General features: G+C 36.0%; 1 protein-coding gene and 1 long non-coding RNA gene across 3 annotated transcripts in view; one reads left to right on the top strand and one right to left on the bottom strand.

Annotated features, from left to right (window-relative positions):
- LOC125668853 (sushi, von Willebrand factor type A, EGF and pentraxin domain-containing protein 1-like) overlaps positions 1 to 21,903 on the top strand; it is a 337,072-nt gene that overhangs the window by 81,750 nt on the left and 233,419 nt on the right. For both annotated transcript variants that reach the window (XM_056161741.1, XM_056161742.1), the window contains exons 10-13: positions 10,867 to 11,068; positions 13,614 to 13,789; positions 15,307 to 15,469; positions 18,589 to 18,786. In XM_056161741.1, the coding sequence (XP_056017716.1) occupies positions 10,867 to 11,068; positions 13,614 to 13,789; positions 15,307 to 15,469; positions 18,589 to 18,786 (739 nt within the window). The remainder of the gene's footprint in view (positions 1 to 10,866; positions 11,069 to 13,613; positions 13,790 to 15,306; positions 15,470 to 18,588; positions 18,787 to 21,903) is intronic.
- LOC125677978 (uncharacterized) lies at positions 18,876 to 21,847 on the bottom strand. The gene is made up of 3 exons (XR_007371354.2): positions 20,517 to 21,847; positions 20,302 to 20,406; positions 18,876 to 19,653 (listed from the first exon to the last, which is right to left on the bottom strand). It is a non-coding gene; the product is annotated as an uncharacterized LOC125677978 (long non-coding RNA).

The following is a 21,903-nucleotide window of genomic DNA, read 5'->3' as shown; positions in this document are numbered from 1 at the left end:
AACCATGATTTATATGCATAACAAAGTCAAAGCGTATGACAAAAAGTACATAGAGCAAAACATAAAGCGAAATCATGGTTAACCTCCAATGCCCAAAATGGTGTAGAGTGTAGGAACAAAAAGGCACACACACACACACACACACACACACACACACGTATATATATATATATATATATATATATATATATATATATATATAAAAGAATAATACAATGTTTATATATAAAAGACTAATACAAACAACAAAGATGAAATGGTAATCCAGGAATCTCACACAAGTTCGTGTTTGGCTAATATATGTGAGGTAGTCACAATCAGCTAAGATAAGCTGTCCGTTCCCATTAAAGCACATAAAGATAGAAATACACATACACTTCACCCCCCACAAAAATGTATTCATGGCAGGATAACACTAGAATGAAAAACGATGCTGAATTTCCAATCCTAACCGGTAAGCTACCTCTGTACGGTAAGAGAGAGATGGATCCACATAATGACGATAGGCATCCGACCTCCAGTCCCCTAATCAAGTCAGGTGGGAGACCACATTCTAACGCGAATGAGGCACCCCCTCTGCGAAGACTATGACCTGAATACTGAAATGGGTCCAGTCCCAGTTGGGCAAGGCTTGAGTGCAACAATTTAAAAAAAAACCAGAATATGTGAGCAAGATTAGCTTAGCATTTACAGTGTAGACAAAAGCAGGATAATGAGTTGATGGGAAGGGATTTAGGACAAACATTAAACGGAGGTTGCAACAAGGGCAGAAATGGGAATTAGGTATATGTGGTAAGGGGACCAATAACTCCCGCTGATGAAACTGGATGGTTTTAGACCACATTGCTTTGATCACTGCTCCTTTTGGTGAAAATTGGATATTGGACCTGGATAAATGTTTAGCTGGATCAAACGCATTCCACGAGGGTGCAAGGAGGTTTGACTTTCTAAAGAAGGAGAAGAAACCGACAAGACACGCTGCCCAGAAACACAAGTGTTGTGGATTATGCAGGTCAAGTAATTTAAAGACCTTATAAAGAATATCGGGGGTAATGGGTAGCTTGGCCTTGTTGGTGGCCCCAAGTAAACGTTTTGTGCCCTTGAGTGTGCTAGTAATATAATATGACTCAATGGGGTTGGGGAAGCCCGCCTCCAGGTGTAACCATCGAACTGCACTTAAATAGTTACGAAGGGAATGAAATGACAATCGAAAGGAGAGGAGGTCTACAAATCGAGCTAAGTTAACTGTTGAAATGGGTACTAATGAGATACTTAAAAGATTGCAGAAAGTTGGGTAAGGTTGAAGGTATGAGGCATAAGTCCTCTTCGTGGATTCAGCAAGGACTTTACTCCGTAGCAATTGTACCCTTGAGTCCAAGACTGTTGTGCAGGTCGAGGTTGTGCCTATGAAGTAAAGAGTAAAACGTTTTCAGGGAGATGTGAAACCACCAAGCAGCGTTCAACCCCCCGCATGGAAGCTGCACTGAGGAAAGCAATGCATGAAAATTATGTTTCTCATGTAAACGAGACAGAAAATCTGCCTCCGTGTTGTCTATACCTGGCACATGTTGAGCAACAAAGCGAAAATTGTAAATAGCAGAGAGCCAGAAAAGACTTCTCAAACATTTCATGAGCGTGGCGTTCTTGGATGAACACTTATTAATGCTAGCTACTGTAGCAGAATTGTCCGAGAAGAACATGACCTTGTGGTTAGACCAATAAGGTGCCCAGCGATGGGCTGCTATGATAACTGCCATAATTACTTTCTCATTAATATGGCAATGCACTGCTGAAGGGTAATCAGATTGCCATGAACAGTAGAACTAATCACCATTCCACAACCCCCCTGCCCCAGCGGTGCAGGCATTAGTGTGGACCAATGTAATAGGGTATTGATGCAAGAGTAGCGACTTGCCATTGAAGGTTTCTAAAAACCGATACCACCAAGCAATGTCTTGGTGGATGTCATCTGATAAGCGTATTTTGTGACCTTTGTGCTGCAACTTGCAGAAAGCGTTTATTATACGACGCAGGAATACTCTTCCGCCGAAAACCACTGAGGCTGCCCAGTTAAGCTTCCCTGCAAGGGATTGAAGTTGCTGCTTGGAGGCACGAATGCGCTCCATAAATGTGCCAAGCTCAGCCTTGAGCCCTTTGAGTTTGTCTTGTGGTAAGCTCAATTGCATACGTGTGCTATCTATTTCAATACCTAAAAAAATCAAAACTTGTGCGGGGTCCAATACTTTTGTCCAATTGATATAGAACCCTAATTTTCAAAGGAGTCTTAACAAAGTGACTAAGGCCTTAGCACACCTATCCTTAGATGTTTCACATAAGAAGAAATCGTCAAGGTATGCTACAATATTGTAACCCCTACGGGCCATCATCCTGCGTACAGCCTGGGAGAGACGGTGGAATATACCTGGGGCTTCTTTAGAACCAAACGGTAGTTTCGTGTCAAAAAGGTAAGTAATTTTGTCGTTTAAAACCCATTTAAACCCTGTAACCTTCTGGCTATTTTTGCTAATTGGCACATATCTATAAGCAGACTTAAGGTCAACTTTTGCCATAACAGAACCATACTGGACCAATTTGGTGGCATCATCCAGTGATTGGTACTTGAATTTCTAAGATTTAGAAACATAATTATTGACTGCCTGTCCCTTAGGACGACTGCAGTCGTGTATTATGCGAACACCTCCATCAGATTTTGGAATTACCCCGAGGGGACTTATGATCAAAGGTGGAGATTTGGCCATAACATAATTACCTTCTGCGATTTCAGATAATATCTGTTCCGTAGCTTTCTGAAATAATTTTGAATCTTTAAACGTGGATGGGTGATTATCGACTTCCACTTGTTGGGGGGGGTCAAACTAGGATCAATGATATCAAAACCATTTTTATGCCATGCAAAATGAAGTCTTTATCGATATCTCCACTTAACTTCTCTTCCCAGGCCGTGAGGATGAGACCCGTGGGTTGATTTAGTAGTTTTTAGCTCACCTGAACCGAAGGTTCAAGTAAGCTTTTCTGATCGTTTTTGTCCGTCGTCTGTCTGTCCGTCTGTCTGTTAAACTTTTCACATTTTCGACTTCTTCTCCAGAACCACTGGGCCAATTTCAACCAAACATGGCCAAAAGCATCCTTGGGTGAAGGGCTTTCAAGTTTGTTCAAATGAAGGGCCATGTTCCTTTCAAAGGGGAGATAATCACAAAAATGCTAAAATAGGGTGGGGTCATTTAAAAATCTTCTTCTCAAGAACCACCGGGCCAGAAGAGCTAAAATTTACCTGAAAGCTTACTGACATATTGCAGATTCAAGTTTGTTCAAATCATGGCCCCCGGTGGTAGGATGGGGCCACAAGGGGGATCAAAGTTTTACATACAAATATATAGGGAAAAACTTTTAAAATCTTCTTCTCAAGAACCACAAAGCCAGAAAAGCTGAGATTTACATGAAAGCTTCCTGACATAATGCAGATTCAAGTTTGTTCAAATCATGGGCCCCTGGGGTTGGATGGGGCCACAATAGGGGATCAAAGTTTTACATACAAATATATAGGAAAAATCTTTAAAAATCTTCTTCTCAAGAACCACTGAGTCAGAAAAGCTGATTTTTACATGAAAACTTTCTGACATACTGCAGATTCAAGTTTGTTCAAATCAAGCCCCCCGGGGATAGGATGGGGCCCCAAGGGGCGATCAAAGTTTTACACACAAATATATAGGGGAAAAACTGGGCCAGAAGAGCTAAAATTTACCTGAAAGCTTACTGACATATTGCAAATTCAAGTTTGTTCAAATCATGGGCTCCGGGGGTTGGATGGGGCCACAATAGGGGATCAAAGTTTTACATACAAATATATAGGAAAAATCTTTTCAAGAACTACTGATCCAGAAAAGCTGATTTTTACAAGAAAACTTTCTGACATAGTGCAGATTCAAGTTTGTTCAAATCATGGCCCCCGGGGGCTAGGATGGGGCCACAAGTGGGGGGGGGTTAAAGTTTTACATACAAATATAGGAAAAAGCTTTAAAAATCTTCTTCTCAAGAACCATTGGGCCAAAGAAGTTGACATTTGCATGAAAGCTTTCTGACATAGTGTAGATTCAAGTTTGCAAAGGCTAGTTTGGGCCATAATAGGGACTAAGGTTTTACATGCAAATATATATGGAAAGTCTTCAGATATGGGCCAAAGTGACTCAGGTGAGCGATGTGGCCAATGGGCCTCTTGTTTGAAATGGAGGAGGGATGGTCGTAGGCCGGATGTCTCTCTGCACACCCCGGCATAGAGCAAACATGCGCAAATTTACATTGTTTGGTCATGCACCCCTTCCTTGAGTTAAACCTCTTACAAATTTCATAACCCTGTGGGGTGTGAGAGGCTCGTTGAATGAAGGTGCCCACTTGCATTCGTGTCCCTACTTTCTGTTGAGTTGGGGTGGGCTGAATCACCCTGGGTTTTAAGAAGACCGTTTGAATGTGTGGAATGCCAGTCCCCCATCGAAATTTGTGATTGTGCTGTAGCCTACGATATTCCCTATGATAGAAATACACAGATTTCACCTCATGAGAGGAGAACAACTGGTAAATCCTGGTGGTGTATGACAAATAGTCAAGAATTTGGTCATGGTGAAGGGAAGAGTCTTGCAGAAGTTTATGCAATATACCTAAATTGGCCACCGACCATTGGGATATGGAAATTGATTCCAGTTTAGGTTTCGCAGGGCCCGACTTGAAAAATCAGTTGACCATCGTCATTATTAGATAAGACTTTCTCAGATTGGTCAGAGGCAGTACTAACGAAATCAACTATGTCTAAGTAATTAGAGGAATTTGATGGAACAAGAGACTTTAGATAAATTTGAGGGTCCTGCCATGAATACATACCATTAGAGGCTTGCATGGGCTGCGTCGTTGGACGTGGTTGTCCCTGTGCCTGGTGCCGCTGTCCCATAATGTCCCGGATGAAACTGGCGTTAGAGGCGTCCTCGGCCGGTTTATTTTGTCCCCCGCGGTCCTCCATTGGCGTTCCCATGCGGTCGGTGGATGTTGCCGCCGCCATTCCTCTCGGAAATGTCTGTTTTACACTATGGATAAGTAGTTTACGCTGTCCCAGTGGGATAGGGGACTCTTCCAGGTCACTGGGTGTGAGAAGCGACAGGGCCTCCATACTGTTGAAGCCCATGTCTAAAAGACATTCCGCGCTGCGGGGTGAAATTCGTTTAACGTTGGCCCATTTTTTAATGGCGTCTTCTCCGACTGTCAATAAAACTTCGTTTTCTTCGCTAAAAGTATTATCCGTCATCATTGCACGATGTCTGTATTAGATCTAATCACAACGGGAAATGGCAAACTCGTCACAACGTGACAGCGGTTCAAAGAGCTCGGGTGCACATAAAATACATGCGTCGCACATAGCTCCACATTCAAGGACAATAATAAAGCGTGCTTCCGCAGCATCAAAGTCTGTGTCTACCATGATACAGTATAAACTCTCTTCTTCCTCGGGAAAAGTTAAGTACCACGACGGAATGTCAAAGAAAGCACGTATGTCCATGGCGGTACAAGTCTGCATGAAAGTCAACGTATACCAAAAAAAAAAACAACTTTGTATTATAGACACATTGCAATAATTCCTTGTTTGGAAAAATTATGGTATAAAAACTGCCTAGATTGCGTGGCCTTGCTGATATAGGTTGCGTGGCCTCTGCCCTTCGTGAAATTTTCTAAAGTGACGCTTAACTAGAATTTGAAATGCCGAAGTAGGAAAATTTATGAACGTTGATTGGATGATTAAATTGTTATGTTTGAAATGAGATACTTAATAAATATGATTGGTAGAAAGGGGGGTCCCCCTAGAGGGCGCAATCAATTGTCCCTATAGGGCGGGGGTGGGTGGGTGTCCTAGATAGATCAAAATAGTAACATATGATACTAATAAAAGACAACATTTGATTTGTTGATAAATGTAGACGATAGACATAGTTACCAACAAGCGAATGGGGCAGAGAAGTGTAAATTAATAATCATTAAATTAATGTAAAACTTATACGGTACCAATTTTGATGCACCAGATGCGCATTTCGACAAATAATGTCTCTTCAGTGATGCTCAACCGAAATGTTTGAAATCAGAAATAACTATGAAGTTTTAGATCTAAATATAGCCCAAAACTATGGAGCGCCAAATTAACATAAATTCAAATAATTGAAGATATCTTCAATTATTTGAAGATATCATCAATTCAATTATTGCTCTCTTTAATTGAATTAATGCGCGCATTATATCAATTATTGCTCTCATCAAGTGAATTAATGCGAGCTTCAATTCAATTATTGCTCTCATCAATTGAGTTAATGCGCGCATCAATTGAATTAATGAGATCAATAAATGATTTAATGCACGCATTAATTCAATTATTGCCCTCTTCAATTCATTTGATGAGAGCATCAATTTAGTAGAAATATTGCTCGCAATAATTAATTTAGAGCTCGGTATAAATAATTTGATGATCTCTTTAATTCAATTGAAGATATCTTTAAATCATTTACAATGCTTTTGTATAAGGAATTAATGCACGCATCAATTCTTTTAAAGAGAGCAACAATTCAATTAAAGAGATCATTAATTCAATTGTGGATATGTTGAATTGAAGATATCTTTAATTATATAGTTGCTCTCTCTAAAAGAATTATTGCTCTCTTCAAATGAATTAAAGATATCATTAATTCAATTGAAGAGAGCAATAATTGAATTAATGCGCGCATTAAATCAATTATTGCTCTCATCAAATGAATTAATGCGCGCATCAATTCAATTACTGCTCTCATCAATTGATTTAATGCGCGCATTATATCAATTATTGCTCTCTTCAATTGAATTGAAGCGCGCATCAATTCAATTGTTGATATCATTAATTCATTTGAAGAGATCATTAATTCAATTAAAGCGCGCATCAAATCAGCTGAAGAATTAATGCTCTCATCAATTCAATTAATGCGCGCAATAATTCAGAATTGAAGATATAATTAATTATTTGAAGAGATCTTTAATTCAATTGTTGCGCGCATCAAATGAATTGATGATATCTTCAAATAATTGAAGATATCTTCAATTATTTGAGTTTATGTTAATTTGGTGCTCCATACAAAACAGCGTGCCAAACAAGTGGAGCCAAATTCGTCCAAGGATAAGAGCTATGCATGAGGGAGATAATCCTTAATTTTGAAATGAATTTCTAAATTTTATAACAGCAATTAAATATACATCCGTATTTTCAAGCTAGTAACGAAGTACTTAGTACTGGGTTGTAGAGACCCTCGGGGACTAACAGTCCACCAGTAGAGGCCTCGACCCAGGGGTCATAATGTAAAACTTATACGGTACCAATTTTGATGCACCAGATGCGCATTTCGACAAATAATGTCTCTTCAGTGATGCTTAACCGAAATCTTTGAAATCCGAAATAACTATGAAGTTTTAGATCTAAATAGAGCCCAAAACAGCGTGCCAAACAAGTGGAGCCAAATTCGTCCAAGGATAAGAGCTATGCATGAGGGAGATAATCCTTAATTTTGAAATGAATTTCTAAATTTTATAACAGCAATTAATTATACATCCGTATTTTCAAGCTAGTAACGAAGTACTTAGCTACTGGGCTGTAGAGACCCTCGGGGACTAACAGTCCACCAGCAGAGGCCTCGACCCAGGTGCCATAATGTAAAACTTATACGGTACCAATTTTGATGCACCAGATGCGCATTTCGACAAATAATGTCTCTTCAGTGATGCTCAACCGAAATGTTTGAAATCTGAAATAACTATGAAGTTTTAGATCTAAATATATTCAATTTTGTGTTCAAAGAAGTATTCACTGCTTTATGAAGAGGAAACATAATTTAATGGTGCACTATAACTGTTTCCTCTACTTCACAAGGCCATAGAGAACATTTTTAGGAGTGTAAAAAATATCAAGTTGTCTGAAGACTGAAATGCGACATTTGATTGTGGAAGAATCTCATTCAGAGCAAAAAGTTTATCTGGCCAGTTTTGATTGCTTTGATGTTTGACTGTCAAATTTGCGAGTTTCAAAATGGAATTTAAAAAACGTGCAATTTAAGTATTTGGAATATGCCCATTTGAAGTTTGCTTGGCAGGTGATATTTGATCATTTTTAGCTCTTCTGAGCCGAAGGCTCAAAGAGCTAATCATATGGCTATATGTGTGGCGTGTGGTGTGCGTCAACTTTTTGGAAAAAGGGCTATATCTCAAGAACCCCTTGGCCAATTTTTGTCAAATTGTCACAGGGTATCCTTGGCCCAAGGGCTTTCATTTATACTAAAACTAGGGTTGTGACCCTTTAACAAGGGGATATGATTAGGAAAATGCAAAAAAAAGTAGTGTTTGCTAAAAAATCTTCTTCTCAAGAACCACTGGGCAAGTTATCACCAAACTTATGCATAAGGATGAGGATAGATTGTAAATAAAAAAATTGTTCAAGGCATCATCCTGGGGCAAAGGGTGTCGTCTCAAGATCACTTCAAAGTTGACCTTAAATTTTGTTTTGTTAAAACTTTGATATTTTGCGTAGTATAAGGACTAGGATCATCAAACTTTGTCAGTTGATGCATCTTAGGACCTAATATCATGTTGTCTCAAAAGTAGGTCATGGTGACCTACTTTTTGAATTTCGCAGGTAATTATTATTGGATTTTGATGCATATCTTGGATACTTTTGAGCCTATGATCATCAAAGGTTGTCAATTGATGGATCATGGGACCTTAAAGACCCAATTTTAAGTTGACACCCCCAAATTGTAAGCTGCCTGCCAATCAAATATTTAACAATAGATCTCAGGTGGAGTGACATCTGCAGACACTGTGGTCTGGGGCTACCCCAGAGAGGTGTTTTGATAACAATAACAGCCAGTATCTACAGGCATTCTTTAGATCTTGAGGAAGCCCAGTATACCTGAGTTTTGATAGCAATGACCTGTCCACAACTGCTATTTTCTTGTAATTCAATTGTTTTTAAAAAGGCCCCTGAACAATGCAATTTCAATATAATTGTAATTTTCCCCCCTCTATATACCTGTACATGTATTATAAATTACACAATCAGAAATCAAACAATAATTTGCACAATAAGTTTTAAAACTTGTAGCCTATTGAAATAATTTATGTCATCAATTTATGATACCTCTATATTTATAACAGAAATTATTCATTGAGTCAATGACAGAGAGAGAGAAAGAGGGGTGGGTGTAGAATGTGTGTCAGCTACCTTTAGGAATACAACCATTATTCAAACACTATGACCACAGAAACTCTGCAGAGGTCCCTGAGACAGGTCCTGTGTATATCAAAACTATAAAAAAGCATGGACAGGTAGATTTCTACTGTCTCTGTGTATTTCTTTGAGTGCCATGGGATATAGCAATTAACACCTTGGTAGACCCTGGCCACTCCAGGTAAATAACATCTGTTTAGATTAGGCTCCGCCTACATTTTCACTGACCGTACGGTCATGAGATGGGTCTTTAAAGTGCGTCATGTGAAAAGTATGTCACCATGACTTACTTTCTGAATTTTATGGCTAATCATTTGTGAATACATTTTAAGTTGTTATTTCAGATACCGAGAGGTTTAGAATCATCAAACCTTGTTAGTTGATGCGTCTAGAGGCCTCAAAACATATTTATTTAAATAAAAAGTAAGTCACAGTGACCTACTTTTTGAATTTTGCAGACATTCAAATTTCACATTTTCAATTTTAGATGCATATTTTGAACACTATGAAAGCTAGAATCATCAAACTTTGTCTGTTGATGCATCTTGAGTCTTCATAGTTTGATGACCAAAAAGTAGGTCACCGTGACTTACTTTTGGAATTTGACGGCTATATTTTATCATTTCAGATTGTATTTGACTTACAATTATCAAACTTTGTCAGTTGATGCATGTTGAGTCTTCAGAGTGTGTTGACTAAAAAGTAGGTCACCATGACCTATTTTTGGATTTTGACAGCTATATTTGAATATTTCAGATACTATTTGACTTACAATCATCAAACTTTGTCAGTTGATGAGTCTTCAGAGTGTGTCGACGAAAAAGTAAGTCATTGTGACCTACTTTTGGAATTTGACGTTTATATCTGAATATTTCAGATACTCTATTTGACTTCAATTATCAAACTTTGTCAGTTGATGCATCTTGAGTCTTCAGTGTGTCGACCAAAATTAGGTCCCCGTGACCTACTATTGGACAGTTACATTTAAATTTTCAGGTACTATTTGACTTAAGATCATCAAACTTTGTCAGTTGAAGCATCTTGAGTCCTCAGAGTGTGCAGAGTATAAATTAGGTCACCTTGATCTACTTTTTTAACTTCAAAGCTAAATCTAAATCAAATGCTAAGAGGCCTAGAATCATGAACCTGTTTCAGTTGATGTATCTTGAGTCCTCGGAGTGTGTCAATTAAGAAGTAGGTCACTGTGATATACTTTTTGAATTTCATGACTATATTTAGATATTTCAGATACTAAGTGGCTTAGATCCAGGTAGGTCACTGTGACCTACTTTTGTTTTTATTTCTGACAAGAGTACTGCTTATGGTACAAGAAATGCCCATCATCAAGTCAACATCGTATCTAAAAAAAACTTGAACACTACTTTTGACAAGAGTATTGCTTATGATATAGGAAATCTTTAAAACCTTGTTAATTGATGAATCTTGGTTAGTGAGAATTTTTGCCTGTTCTACAATGTATCAGAAGAGCAATTCTAGGCCCAATGGCCTCTTGGTTTTTTTTTACGTGCATTTATAAATGTTGTTATAGACAGTGTATTTTTCTGTTTTAGTTCACAGAAGTGGATCTTCCTACGAGCAGTTCCCTGAAAATCTATGATGGAGAGGGTCTTACGGCACCTCTTGTTTTTTCATTGACCAAAACTCCTGAAGATCCCATATACATTTCTCAGAAACAATCTGTAAGAATTGTGATGTCAACAGATCACCATGAGTATGCAAAGTATCGTGGCTTTCAGCTCAAATATAAACAAGGTATTGCTCCATTGTACAGTGTACTTGTAATAGAGATATTAGTATACACTGTACATATAATTAAAACATTTCATTTCTATATGTACATTTATATTATTTCTGAGCTATCCAAATGAATATGATTTAAATATTACAGCTCACAAAATGTCACTTTGGAACAAATTACTTTTTCTATGTTTCTTTGTACCCTAAGAGTATTCTATGAATTTTGCATCTCCTTGGTTTCAGACTTTAGGATATTGACTTTTTGAATTAATGGGTATATTGACTGGGTCTGAAAATCTTGTTCCTTCTTCTCCTCTTTAAACTTATTTATTTAAATGGTTTGTTGGTGGCATTTGATAGGGTATGGCATGTGTTGTGCAATGAGCTGGTGCATCAGGGTTAAACTGAGTCTGACCTTTGGAGTTTGAGGAAATGAGCAGGTTCAAAAACCTTCCTTGTGCCTCTCTCTTGAATCATAATGGTATATAACTTATGGTCAAATGCAGGCTTTTCAATGCTAATGAAAATTTATGAAGTATATAGAGCCAATGGTTTTAATTTCAAAATCAGAAATTCACACTCGGCTAATATTATAAAGCAAAACATTGTTTACACAAATGCTTTGATGACTTAACTGCACAACATGACATCTTGCATTGTCATCACTTGTACTGCTGGTATAAAGTTTCACAAAATCTATTATGCACAAGAGCATGCAATTCAATCGTTTTGGCAACTCTTGCATAAGATTTTAGTAAAAAAAAAAAAAAAAACATATTTCAGTGTTATTTAATCCTGCACAAATCCCATGCAGAACCTTTTTATACGCCCATCTTTAGATGTAACAACGGTGTCTCTATATCTGTCTATTCAGGGTTTTTGGTTTCTGTTTTCATATCTCTTTCACATGTTAAGCTGAAACTTGCTGTGTAGCTTCTTTGAGGGTCACACTAGATCATTTATTTTGACCGTTCTTGTAGGAATTTTTCCCCTTTGTTTGAAATTTAATGTTATATAGAGGGTACATGGTTGTCCATCTAACTCTCCCACAGTTTTCAAGTGAGGACCTTCTTGTTTTACAGAGTGTATGGGTATTGAAGATGTGCATGTGGCAAAGATTTTGATTTTTTCAATTTTTGAGAAAATTACAAGTTGTCGGACTTGATCAGTTTTAAAGATTAATGTTACACGGAGAGCATCACAGCTTGATGATGGCTGATGTTATCTTAAGTAAAGTTCTACATTTGTGGCATTTTGGCTGTTTGCTAATCACTGTCAGAGAAAACAAACACATCAATAAATACACTCGACATAAGCTTGTGACGGGTGTATTATGCACTGTTTCTGGTTACCGTCACTCTTGTTTTGTTGTCATTTTTGAATAAGTGAGAGTGATGCTGGTCTGTGTAATTTTTTGTGTACAAATATTTGCATAAAAACTACATGACCAAGTTCAACTCCCAAAAAGTGTTCACGTGTATTGTAGGATTACCTACATAGTGTTAAATCTAGGATCTAGAGAGGGCACACATATAATATGTTCAAAAGGGCACTTTTCGTCGCGACAAGACAATTTCGGGGAACTTTCAAAGTATCATACCATGATAGTAATAGAATAATCATTTAGCCTCTTTAGAAGTTAATACCTGCTGCCTTGATTTTAAACTTTTCAATCAACCCTGTGAAATAAAGAACAATCGTTTATATTAACAAATATTTTGAAAAAATTTATTGAGAAAAAAAGGCATGGTGCAATTAAAAAGGGCATGGCACCAGCCAAAAGGGGCATGGTGCAGTGCCATGCTAGGTTGCTTTAGATTTAACACTACTATAATACTGAAATTGCATAAATAGGGATGGAACAATTTTGGGTTAGATACTCTGGTAGAGGAAATTTTATAACCGTCCCTGGCATTACAATAAGCATCCTTTTTCTGACTATAATGTGATTTTGTTTATCATGTTTGGTTTGATCTTCACTGAGTTGTATATATGTTATGAAAATTATAGCTTACATACGTTAAGTATAAGCTGGTATGACCTGCAGATTTTAGTTGACAATGGGCATAGCAGAAATAAGTACCACTCATATAAATGTACATGTACATTTAAAGTATTTAGATTCCAATAATGTATCTTCTGTAACCTTCAAATAAATTCTTTTGCATCAACTGGATGCATGCTTTTTTCTTCTTTAAATTGACCAAATGAAAAATCAAACTATTTTTTAACTATGATTTTACTTTGAAGTTTATTATTCCTGTATCATCTATGATGTAAAACAAATTCGTCCAAGGATAAGAGCTATGCATGAGGGAGATAATCCTTAATTTTGAAATGAATTTCTAAATTTTATAACAGCAGTTAAATATACATCCGTATTTTCAAGCTAGTAATGAAGTACTTAGCTACTGGGCTGTAGAGACCCTCGGGGACTAACAGTCCACCAGCAGAGGCCTCGACCCAGGTGTCATAATGTAAAACTTATACGGTACCAATTTTGATGCACCAGATGCGCATTTCGACAAATAATGACAATTTTACAACATTGTATCTACAGGCTGCACTCTGGAATTGAAACAAGAAGGAACCATTTATTCACCTGGATATCAACTGAGCAGTTATCCTTCCAATGTGACTTGTACATGGGTCCTGACACGAAACAGTGGAGAAACCAGACCTATTTCCCTTCGTTTCGCAGAATTTAAACTGAAGTCTGATTCTGATTTTATAGAGGTGAAACTTAACACAGTGTGTTCCATGACACATTCTTAGGTAGAGGGTATTTGAATTTTAAATAAATGGCCACAATTCACATCAAAAGGAGATAATTAAGAAAACAATGAAAGCAGTGGATTTTGTTTGCTCGAGACTTGTGGATGTGCTGGGAGGCTCCCAGAATCATGTATTAGAAAAACTCTAGCCAGGAATACAAAATCTCCTGGATTCCTCCACTAAACTGGAAATTTTGAAATTAAGAAGTTAGTTTTAGGTCATCTAAGTCACTCAGGCGGCTTATTCAAGTTTCTTCAAATGAAGGGTATTTCATTTGAATGAAATGAGTAGAGTGTGGTCATTTAAAAATCTTAACCCCTGGACCAAAAAAAAAAAATTACCTGAAAATTTTCTGATACATGTACAATATAGATTCAAATTAATTCAACCCAGGGGTTGGGTGGGACCACATTAAGGGATCAAAGTTTTACAGGGGTTATATATCTTTAAAAATCTTCTCAATAACAACTGAGTCAAGATGAATCTTGATAAGCCAGTATCTCCATATTCAATTTGTTGCCCCTGGAGGTAGGATATAGCCACTATAGGGAATCAGAATTTTACATGGGAATATATAGGAAATCCTCATCTCGAGAATAGCAGGATCATGCTTACTCATATTGATATGCAGCATCCCCAGGGAGTGCAGATTCAAGTTTGTTCAAAATTGTGGCCTCTTGGATTAGTGGTAGGGCCACTTATAGGGGATCAAAGTTTTAAATGAGAATATATAGGAAACACCTTTAAAAAGTAACAGCAGGGCCATGATTACTGATATTGATATACAAGCATGCTCAAGTAGTGCAGGTTGTGCAGTAGTGCAGATTGAGGTTTGTTCAAATTGTGACCTAGGGGGTAGGTTAGGTTTTGAAAAGGGGTCAAGACTTTACGTAAGAATACACATACTAATTGCTACAAACATATCAAACAGCAGAAAATGTATTGGTTACCTCAATAATATGCAAGCATCATCATATGATACTTTTACTGACAGGTATTTGATTAAACAAGGACAAAAACTGATCGTAGTAATTGAATATGTGTTAACAATTGAACAATTTTAACTTCTTTCCCAGTTCTTTCAAATTTGGTTTGAAGCATCAGTTTGACAAGGGGACATAAATTTTAAATTTCATGATCTCAGGGTCAGGGGTTTGGTTCCATGGTGGGGCCAAAATCATCATAGTGATTATTATCTTTATCATATGAAAGAGTTCTTCTTTAATTTTGCTGATACTGTAAAAATTAAATGTGTATTTAGGAAAAGCAGAAAGGGACATACCAAAATTGTGAATTTCTCATTCCCAGGGTTCTGACGCTAGGGCAGATATTTGAATGCGCTTGGGGCTAGTGATACTTTCATCTAAAACTCAGTTGACCAATAAGACCTTTTGGTCTTCTGTCTAGTATAGATGATCAGTTGCTTTGAAATTTTTTTCATTTGAACATATATAACAATTATCTTTCTGAAATCATAGATCTACAATGACACGGCAGGAACTGCTTTGCATACAGGAAGTGGATTGACGGGAACCAATGCTATTACAGAAATATTTAGTTCTACTGATGGTCATCTAAATGTGACTTTCAAGTCCAATCTGGTTTTGGTGGAAAAAGGATTTAAAGCTGAATTTTCTATTGGTATGGTATTATAGTCAGTTTCAAATAAAAGATAAAAATAAAAGAGCTTTTCACAAATATTTCATTAACCTTATTGAGCAAACATACTTTTTTTATGATCAGCCTATATTGTAATATTATAAACAGTATTGTATTCTTGTATGAAATGAATAATCATTTTTTTACCATTGACAAATATCTATCCAAATTTGGAAATATGAATTGCTATGTAGTATTACATGTACTATTAATGTAATAGAAGATATATAGATATAAATCTGCAAAAATACAAATTTGAACCATTATGAAAAACATAATTTCTTTAACAGGTTTGCACCTGAGATTTTGAGTAATGTCAATTTTTTGGAAAGTGTATTTTGATTTCTACGTTGAAGGAGAATCAGGAACTTAAAAAGAAAAAACTGGAGTCACAATGCTTGTTATTGAGCTACAGTTTCTAAAGATGACCTTTTTGCACTTAAAATTGTCTCAATATTTATTCAATTAAACTTTATTTGTCTGTTGGTGTCATCACAACATAAGTAACATAAATCAATCATTGCATAAAATAGATACATATTAAATCATGTCTTCTAACAATACAGATAAAAAAAGGTTTAATATAAGTAATGGAAATAGATAATGACCTTTTTAGCTCACCTGAGCTGAAAGCTCAAGTGAGCTTTTTTGATCGCCTGCTGTCTGTCGTCTGTCTGTAAACTTTTCACATTTTCATCATCTCCTCCAGAAATAGGCCAATTTCAATTAAATTCGGCAACAAGCATCCTTGGGTGAAGGTCTTTCAAGTTTATTCAAATGAAGAGCCATGCCCCCTTCGAAGGGGAGATACTCATAAAAATGCAAAAAATAGGGTGGGGCCATTTAAAAATCTTCTTCTCAAGAACCACTCCAATGTAACCATTGGAGTTCCGCAAGGCTCTATTTTAGGCCCATTGTTTTTTATCCTGTATATTAATGACTATCCACAAGCACTGAAACATTCTCATGTAAATATGTATGCAGATGATACTTCACAAGATGTAACAGATAAGTCAGTGGAAAATATTGAGTCAAAGATGTATGAAGATCTTCAGCGCAGTATAATGTGGATTAAGGAAAATAAATTAAGCTTAAACCTGTCTAAAACTCAATGTATGCTTATTGGATCGGCACAAAAATTATCAAAGTATCGAAAATTAAATTTAGTGATAAATAACCATGTCATAGAATGTGTTCAGGAGTCAAAATTACTTGGTATTATTATTGATGAAACTTTGTCCTGGAAAAGTCATATAGAATCACTTATGAACAAGATTTCCAAGAGAATTGGCATATTAAGAAGAATAAGATATTTCATGTCAAACGATGCGCTGCTGAAGATTTTTAATACTATGATTTTTCCACATTTTACATATTGTTGTACTATATGGAGCAATCCAAGAAGTGCTGAAAATGTGAATAAGCTTTTTATATTGCAAAAACGAGCTGCAAGGGTAATTCTTAACATCAGAAATTTTGAAACACCATCTAATGTCATGTTTACAGAACTTAACTGGTTGCCTCTATCAGATTACTTTGTCTATAGAAAAGTCATTTTAGTGTATAAAGTTTTACATGGTTTAATGCCAGATTATTTAAATGTTTTTAAATATGTATCAGAAGTCAGTCAGAGGCAAACTAGAAATTCTTATTCAAATATTTTGTATATACCCAGGGCAAAAACAGAATATTATAGAAGATCTTTCAGCATTTCAGGGAGCACAGTGTGGAATGCCTTGAGTCAAAACATAAGAAACTCAACGAGTGTTGCGTGTTTTAAGAGAAATTATCTTAGAGATTATCACCATACTTTTTAAGCTTCATTTTGTATTCTATTTATCTTACATTCATAATTATTTCTTAAGTTTATATGTATTCTACTTCTTTTAATCTGTGTTTATTTTACTAATATCTGTCTGTATGTATGTTATATGCAGGACCATATTGAAAACTAGCGTTATCGCTAAATATGTAATCCTGGTTAAATAAAGGTCTTATTATTATTATTATTATTACCACTGGGCCAGAAGATGAAAGCTTCCTGACATAGTGCAGATTCAAGTTTGTTAAAACCATGATCCTTGGGGTAGGTTGGGGCCACAATAGGGGATCAAAGTTTTACATGGGAATAAATAGGGAAAATCTTTGAAAATCTTTTTCTCAAAAACCACTGGGCCAGGGAAGTACAAATTTACCTGAAAGCTTCCTGACTTGTGCAAATTTAAGTTTGTTAAAATCGTGACCCCCCCCCCGGGGGGGGGGGGTAGGGGGGGGCCACATTAGGGATCAAAGTTTTACATACAAATATATAGGTAAAATCATTTAAAAATCATCTTCTGAAGAATCACTGGGCCAGAAAAGTTTACATTTACATGAAAGCTTCCTGGCATGGTGCAGATTCAAGTTTGTAAAAATCATGCCCCCGGGAGTAGGTTGGGGCCACAATAGGGATAAAAGTTTTACATGCCAATTAAAAGGGAAAATCTTTAAATATGGGCCAAGGTGACTCAAGTGAGTAATGTGGCTCATGGGCCTCTTGTTGCACTTGATTTAATCATTCTGTTTTTCCATCAGCAGTGTCTATTACACACATTAACTTAAATTCCCTGATTAAGCATAGGAAGACCTTTTTTGTGATTTTCACATTTATCAGCTTTGTCTCTATGGAGTTATGTTTTTAGTGTTTTTGTTATGGAGTTATAGGACTTAGATATTTTTTTTATGATAAAGTATTCATTACAGTCTCCTTTGTCCTTTCTGACTTGTCAGTTTTCTGTCAAATGGTTACCCTTCACTTGGTGAGGAGCAGTAAGGAGTCTTTTTAGATATATTTTTCACTGAGAGTATAGTAACTCACCTGATCATCTGTCATTGTATTTGACTAGACTAACATGGTGATGTAGGATAGGATGGGTGAGAAAGTACATATAGAATCCTTACTTATCATTAAAAATAATTGGCATGCAATTTTTGCAAGATTCAAATTACAAATACAGGAATTAATGATGGTTTTTATTTACATGCACTTTATCATTACCAATAACATGATATTACTTCAATTGATTTACAGTAATATTGTTTTTTGTTTTTGAACTTGTCAGATTGTCCCATGTTAATACTGTCAGAGTGGACAATCAATTCAAAATCAGAAAAATACACAGGCTTGCACACAGTTATCACTCTATCATGTAAGTCAGGCTACTCATTTAAACAAGAGGAATACAACAGGAAGAGTTCTGTTGACCTGAAGTGTTTACCTGGAGGAAATTGGAATCTACCCAGAATACCTGATTGTCAAAGTAAGTCTCAATCACTGGATGTTGTTTATTTCCACTATCTCAACTTAAAATTGAATATTTAATTTTGCCACCTAGGGGTGGGGGGCATCTCTCAACCAATCATCTTAATTATCTAATTCAAGTCGTAACAGTTTAATTAGCCAAACAATGCGTAAAGCAATTCCTACTTTGGCATTTGAAATTCTAGGATATCATTACTTTCAAATAATTCTTCAAGGGCAAAGGCCATACAGTTTTTAAGCAAGACAACACGATTTGTAATGTTCCAAAACATAGGGAGATGCTCTTATTACATTTTTTTCCTTGCATTTTATAGTAGTTCTTGTAGAAGGAGATTAGAAGGTTAACCATGATTTCTCCTTATGTGATTATTAATTACCTACATATGCTAATAAATCACGGTTATTTGCCCAAACTGGTTGTTGTACTTCAGGTTAGACTTTAGAGATAGAAAGGAAATTGGTATATGCTATGGTTATGGTTGCATGTTTAAATACTACTGATATACACAGGCAAATGTGCCTCACGTGAATTTCACGTGAAATTCACATGAATTTCACGTGAAAATTTCTATGTGAAATTCACGTTAAAAGAGCATCAAATGTGAATTCACACGAAAAAAAATCACGTGAAATTCACATAAAATTCACGTGAAATCTTTAACATGAATTTCACATAAAATTCACGTGAATTTCACATAAACTTTATAACGTTAAATCATACATGGATATTTTGATACCCTGAATCTCGGGTTCAGATGAACACAAAAAGGAGTACAAATCTGCTTTCGAGCTGCTGGTAATTTAATTGATTGAATTTGTTTTTAAATGGTTGTCTTCATTGTCTTTTTTGTCTTTCTTTTAATCTCTGAAAAAGAAATATTTATGTATTAAAGGGACTGTTCAATATACAAAAGGAGTCATCTTAAGCCTTATGTACACATACTGTACTATGAATGAAATTGCATGTAGATGTAGCAGAAACGAAGAAAAAAAAGTTGCAAAATTATCAATAATTTGTGTTTGAAAGAAACATAACCTTTTATATATCATCATACAGAATAGAATAGAATTATTATACAAGATACAGAAGGAAGTCATGGAATATTTTTTCAAATTGTCATGTTCTAGTCCAGAGGCGATTTGAAAATGACTTTGCATTCCTCATTATCTAGATGAAATCTATATAAATGCATTGATTAAAATGAAACCATTGACATTGATAGAGCTTTCAAGCTTCCATTCTTCTCATATAAAACTATTGTTAAAGGGGGGAGCAACCAATATATATATACATTTTATTGGCATTACGATATATATAACAATCGATGGACATTGTTACACATCACCCACCCCCACCCCCTTCAACGTGCCTGATCTCGATGATGCCTCTGTGAAGGTAATATAGAACGTTACTTAGCACCCCTAATCAATATCTAAATCGATTAAATTATAAACATTATGTTCTGAATTACGATTACCATGTTCTCTGATGAATAAGGAAAGATTAACAAACCGTGTAGAGTTATGCGATTCTGCGACACGTCCCCGAAGTGACTTCCGTATTTTCGCTGTCGTGCCTATTCGTTGACGTACCCCGTCTAAAGTAATTCTCATCAGTCTGAAATAAGCGGTTGCATTAGGAACTTTAGATCACATAAATGTAATAAGCCTAATGGCTTGAATTTACACTGAACATTTATATAATTACAATGCTCAATCTCATCTTACCTGTAGAGTTTAGAAACTATGTACTTTCACATTCGCTGTCTTGCATACGTCAGACGGCTTACTCGAGTGTGACGTCACAGTCTTGTAACTATTACCGGAATCTGACTGTTACAGTGTAAAGCTTTATATATTTTTTAAAAAGTTATCTAAATATACATGGACAGTATTGTTAAGGATTGTTTATGTTTTTCGCTTTCTTCCGAGTGCTAGAAATCTGTGTTTTCCTTTTGATTGACGATCTACAAATTCGGGATGGTGAATACGGCTGATAGAAAATTTTCATTTCTACATGCGTGTATCAGCAATTTCCAATAAGTCTAACTTTATGCATACACCAGCTTCCAAGGTATCACACCGGTAATTATTCTCGATGTATCTAATAAGGAGGGGGGGTAATTAAAATTGATGCCAAACTACCGACAGCGGAAAACAATATCATGGCATTTTTTCCCACCTGCACAATACTACCCTCAAATCACATGTATGTAAACAGCCCAAGTGCACTCCGACAAGTAGCCTGTTACCAACATCATAAAGCAGCGAGATAAAAAAGTTAACTCATCTTCAGTAGTTTTACAAAACTGACAAAAACAACAATCTTTTGGAATGCATGGTTTTGAATATCAACCAGTTTTAATATCTAAAGAGTGGGCAAATATTCTTAGCTATTTAAAACGTACTACTCTCACAAATGGAAATTTCAAATGGTCTTAATAGTTTTAATTCATAGTTCTTTCTGATTTTACTGTAAAATAGTAATTTTCCATGTTTAGAAAATTTCGTGGTTTTGAAGTTGCATATTCTAACTCTATCAATATAGTGATTCTTCAAGTAGTTGGAAAATATGCTTTCATTAATATCTATGATGATGGGAGATTTAATTTATATTTTAATTCTTAAGAGAAAAAATAATGGGAAATGAGAGAAATCAGGTGTGGAAAGTACATGTAATCATACTGCGTACAGAACTACAATGCAAGTTAATAATTTCGCAAATAAACGAGGAGAGGGAGGCGTGAGCAGGATCTACTTTATTGGTCGTTTGCCTACATTTTATAAATGTACTCTAACTTTTGAATTGCCTAATCTCCATATCGTTTTATATTTTACCTTAATTTCATTTATTTTTTCGCTTGAATATATTAAGAAGTGTGAATATTTCACTTTAATCGCTTTTCTTGTGAAATTTTTAACGTGAATAGCTTTTCACGTGAAATTCGTGTGAAATTGTTCGTGTGAATTTCACATGAAGAAATTTCACGTGAAATTCGTGTGAATCTTTTCACGTGAAATTCACGTGAATCAACGTTCACATTATTTCCTTGCGAAAATCAAATCACATTAAAATTTTCGCAAGGAACTAAATAATGTGAAAAGTGAGATAATG

The sequence above is a fragment of the Ostrea edulis genome, chromosome 4 (genome assembly GCF_947568905.1).
Source record: "Ostrea edulis chromosome 4, xbOstEdul1.1, whole genome shotgun sequence".
In the NCBI taxonomy this organism is placed as follows: domain Eukaryota; kingdom Metazoa; phylum Mollusca; class Bivalvia; order Ostreida; family Ostreidae; genus Ostrea; species Ostrea edulis.
The sequence above is the reverse complement of the archived record's forward strand: the minus strand, read 5'-3'. Positions and strand labels throughout refer to the sequence as shown.